General features: G+C 43.6%; 1 protein-coding gene across 1 annotated transcript; it reads left to right on the top strand.

The window, feature by feature from the left end:
• Positions 1-2: 2 nt before the first annotated feature.
• SMIM7 (small integral membrane protein 7) lies at positions 3-2,419 on the top strand (the record flags this gene model as incomplete). The annotated part of the gene is made up of 4 exons (XM_026864903.1): positions 3-85; positions 177-229; positions 930-1,020; positions 1,600-2,419. Coding segments are annotated over 4 exons (243 nt in total), but the record flags the coding sequence as incomplete, so codon positions are not given.
• Between the last annotated feature and the right edge of the window lie 1,543 nt (positions 2,420-3,962).

The following is a 3,962-nucleotide window of genomic DNA, read 5'->3' as shown; positions in this document are numbered from 1 at the left end:
CTGACACGCTATCTCTCTGTCTCTCTGTCTGTCTGTCCTTTAGGACGCTGCTGATGAACGCCGGGGCCGTGCTCAACTTCAGGCTGTGAGCGAGCGGGCGGGCAGGGATGGAGGGAGGCGGTATTGGGGGGGGGGGACTCACCCGCCTGACACGGGCCCCCCTCGCTGTCCCGCAGGAGGAAGAGAGACACGGAGGGCTTCGGCGAGGAGTCGAGGGAACCCACGACCGGTAACGGAGGGGAGCCGGGAGCCGCGGAGCGGGGCCTGAGCCCTCGCCCCGGGGCTGCCTCAGGGTTGTCTGAATGAATGTCCCCAGGAACGGGCGTTTTCTGACGGAAAGTCCTCGTTGAGGCATTTCCAAGGCGCCAGAGTACAAGTTTAACCCCGTTTTGTTTGGATGCGAATTAACTCTGTGGCTGGAACTTAAGTTTACTAAATTGCAACCTCAAATTTTTACCTCCGTCATGTTTACATACAGGCTGGACAAACCAATTACCATCCAGTATTGGTGATTTGAGAAGAAATACAAAAATGCGTATTTCTTTCTGCGTTTTTGAACATAGGTGCCTGTGCTACAGAGGTAACGCTCTGCTCGTAACTGGATTTCCATTTCGCTGTGTGTGCACGGGCATTGCTCCTCTGCCTCTGCTCCTTAAAAGTCCCAGGAAGACTGGAAACTACAACAGAGGGCTGCCCTGCCCTTTTTAATAGTGTGACCCCTTTTAATCTTTGTTTATTTTGCCACATGCCCTTAGAGGGATGCCCTGAACGTAGCATGGATTGTTTACCTAAAGCTTCAGCTTTTGGGTTTTTGCTCTGTCACCATTTTGAGTTTTTTCTGTCACATGTTTTTAAGGCACTGGTGAAAACGTGACTTGTCAGGACATTAGGTATTTTTCACATCAAGGGCTTCTTCTCTTGATCTTTAGGTGACAATATCAGAGAGTTCTTGCTGAGTCTCAGATATTTTCGAATCTTCATTGCCTTGTGGAATGTCTTCATGATGTTCTGCATGATTGTGTAAGTAATGCCATACAGCATCTTGTCATTTGTTTATAGGAAGCTGTATATGTTGGGATTTTTCTTGCACATATATTGCTTTTTGGATCTCTTTCTTTCCTGCTCTACTGTTCCATAATTCATTTTCATTTCACTTCAGTCTTCAAAGACATGTTGGTTGACCTCACAGTTTTTTGGTAATATGGGCAACTGTAATGCACAAAAACCTTCTCTGCTAGTGTGTGAGTCATTTAGCCTTAAATACAGTGTTCCTTGTCAGCTGCTTAGATAAAACATCGCATTTCAGTTTAACTTTGGGGATGCTTTATCATTTTCGGGGAAGGAAAACCCCCCACCAAGTAATAGAATGGAATCAGCCTTGAGAACAGTCTCTGGAAACAACAGGCCTTAGTTCTGACAGGCAGGCTCACTCACGGGCTGCCTTCCCCTCACTCAGAGCTCTGTGGTCTGAGGCATGGGGGAACGAAACCACTGGCCAGATGTGCCCTGGTGCTGTGAGTTGAAAGGGCATCAGTGTGACTGTTCAGTTGTACATGGTTCTCATCTGCTCTTTTTTTTTTTTCCTGTTGCATCCACTAGGTTATTTGGATCTTGAAAGTCATCCACAGATACGCCTGTTAACTTGGAAGAGACTTTTGGCTGGAAACAACTTTTCTATAGAGTAAAAGATTATAATGCTTTCAAAACACCGCCCTGGGATTGTGGCCTGTTCTTTGGTACAAACCCCTAACACGCTCCTGGGATGGGACATGTTCATCCTCTTCAGCTAGTCGTGTAATAATACGGTGCATGCTGGGGGAATTGAGCCTTTAGGCCGCTGAGCTAAAAATCTTCAAAGTAAAATTATTTCAACTTTACTGAAATAAAAGAGAACTTTACATTGTTTTGCTAGTCTTAGAGAGCGGTGCCCGGTATGCAGAGTAGAACTGGGGCATGACTGAAGACCATGGTCTTAAATCTCTGTGTTGTCAGTCACTCCCAGCTCTGGATGTGTCTGCTAGTGTCACCGTGGCATAGGGTACTTGGAAGTTGCACTTGATTCTCATTTTTATAAAGCTGAGCAAAGTATTGGTGTAACTTCACTATTCCATTTAGTTTTGTTGCAGAAATAGGATTTAAAAAAAACGGGATTCTCACCTTCTCGCTGTTTTTCCAACAAAATACTTCCTAAATTAAAATTTCAAAGATAAGGGTGGGGTTTTTTTTTCTAAGCAGTATATAAGGGATTTTGAATAGCAAAAATAATTCTATAAGCCAATGCTAAGGCATAGTTTTGAAATAATCCTGGATTTGGTTCAATAAAGTTGTTCTATTTAAGGGTAAAATGTCATCTGATGCTGTGTTTATTCTCTTGCAAGAAAAATAAATTCCGTATTGGTGTGTTTTTTGAGAAATTTTACTAAGTCTTGTGTCTGGTTGCTTGTGTTATTTTTATTTACGTTGAGTTAGCCTCTTTGACCAGCAACCATGCCCCCAGCATCCATCACCAAGATAATTTAAGGAGTGCAGTGCTGGGAATCTTTTAAATCAAACCAAACTATTAGTGGAACTTTCTTGGCCTCGATTTCTTTAACTGACCGTTGAGAAGGAGAGAGAGGTCTCCTTTAAATGAATCTGAAGCTCAGGTTTTAGCAAGTACCTTGAATTTTATTTGGATGAAGTCGGGTAGTCAGACACATGTTGGGCACTAACAGCAATTTACTCAAGTCACCCTCTTTTGCATAAACTGAAGTTTTTCATGCTAATGAAACATGAAAGGGGAAGGGTAGTTCTGTTCTGGGGATGGACAGCTTGAAGGAAGATGCCTTGCTGTCCTGAATGTAGAAAAATGTATGAAAGAAAGGATCCTTCAGGTGTGGTTTGAACTGTCCAAAGACTTACAATCCTAGGTTTAAATTTAAACATATTCCTAGTCTTTAATATTTGTATTTTATATTTTTACCTTTTTTTAATTCTTTTGAATGAGCAAAAAAAAACCCCAGCAGGCTGCCTTGTCATGGCATCTGAACAAAATCCAGTGCTTTATATAGTTCTTGGAAAACATTTTCTCCCTAATCTTCATTAAAGCAAGTCTTGCCCTGCAATGTAAAGGGGAGGTGGGGAATGGGCCGTCACCATCTGGGCATAAGCCCCTGGACTCGGCGCTTGGGCTCAGTTTTGGACTCGGGGAGAGGGTGGAGGTTTAATTCTTACACGGAAAAATAGTTGATCCTGTGCAGAAGTGCCAGTCTGCCTTCTGAGGAACGCTCTGCATACAGGAATGAGGATGATCAAGCTCTGCTGGTAGAGGAATACGGACAATTTTATCACTCTAAATAGATTATGTGGCTTAACAGCGTGCTGTTGGCTCAAGATTTCAGTTGTTCAAAAGAATAAAAGTTGTCATTCAGCTTTTAAGTAGGTGCTTTAAAATTACCCCTTAGTTTTGAGCTGCTTTTAAAGGCTCTGAAAAGTTTAAATGTTGGGCTGATCACTTACCCAGTGTGGTGCAGGATGCCTTTCACTTAATTTGTACGGCTGCTTTTGTACCAAATCCATTTGTGTATTAGAAGCTTCTGAAAACCTGACTTGCCTTTTACTTGCGCTTTCTTCTGAATCAAGGAGACAGTCGGAGCGGGAAGGGAAATAACGTCTGTAAAAAACAACTATTTGTTCCGGTTTTGTAAGGTTAATTCTTCCCAGGTAACGGCTGGAAATCTGTAATTGTTTTCGTCAGCCGTTATGGTGAAAATAGTGAAAAAAAAAGTTCTGCCGCTTAGCAAAAAATATTTTTTTCTACAATACACTGGACTTTTCCCAACTTAAAGGGCCACATTACCTTCCTGCGAGCCTGAAACGAGGCATCGGGGCTGTGGGAGCCGAGGAGCGCTGCTTTACCGCCGATATTTGCCCCCTCAAGCCCTCTCTCGCTCCCGGCCGGGGCCGGGGCCGGGGCCGTCCCG

This window comes from Athene cunicularia (genome assembly GCF_003259725.1).
Source record: "Athene cunicularia isolate RWA chromosome 28 unlocalized genomic scaffold, athCun1 chr28_part1, whole genome shotgun sequence".
NCBI classification, from domain to species: domain Eukaryota; kingdom Metazoa; phylum Chordata; class Aves; order Strigiformes; family Strigidae; genus Athene; species Athene cunicularia.
This window is presented reverse-complemented; position numbering and strand designations above follow the sequence as displayed.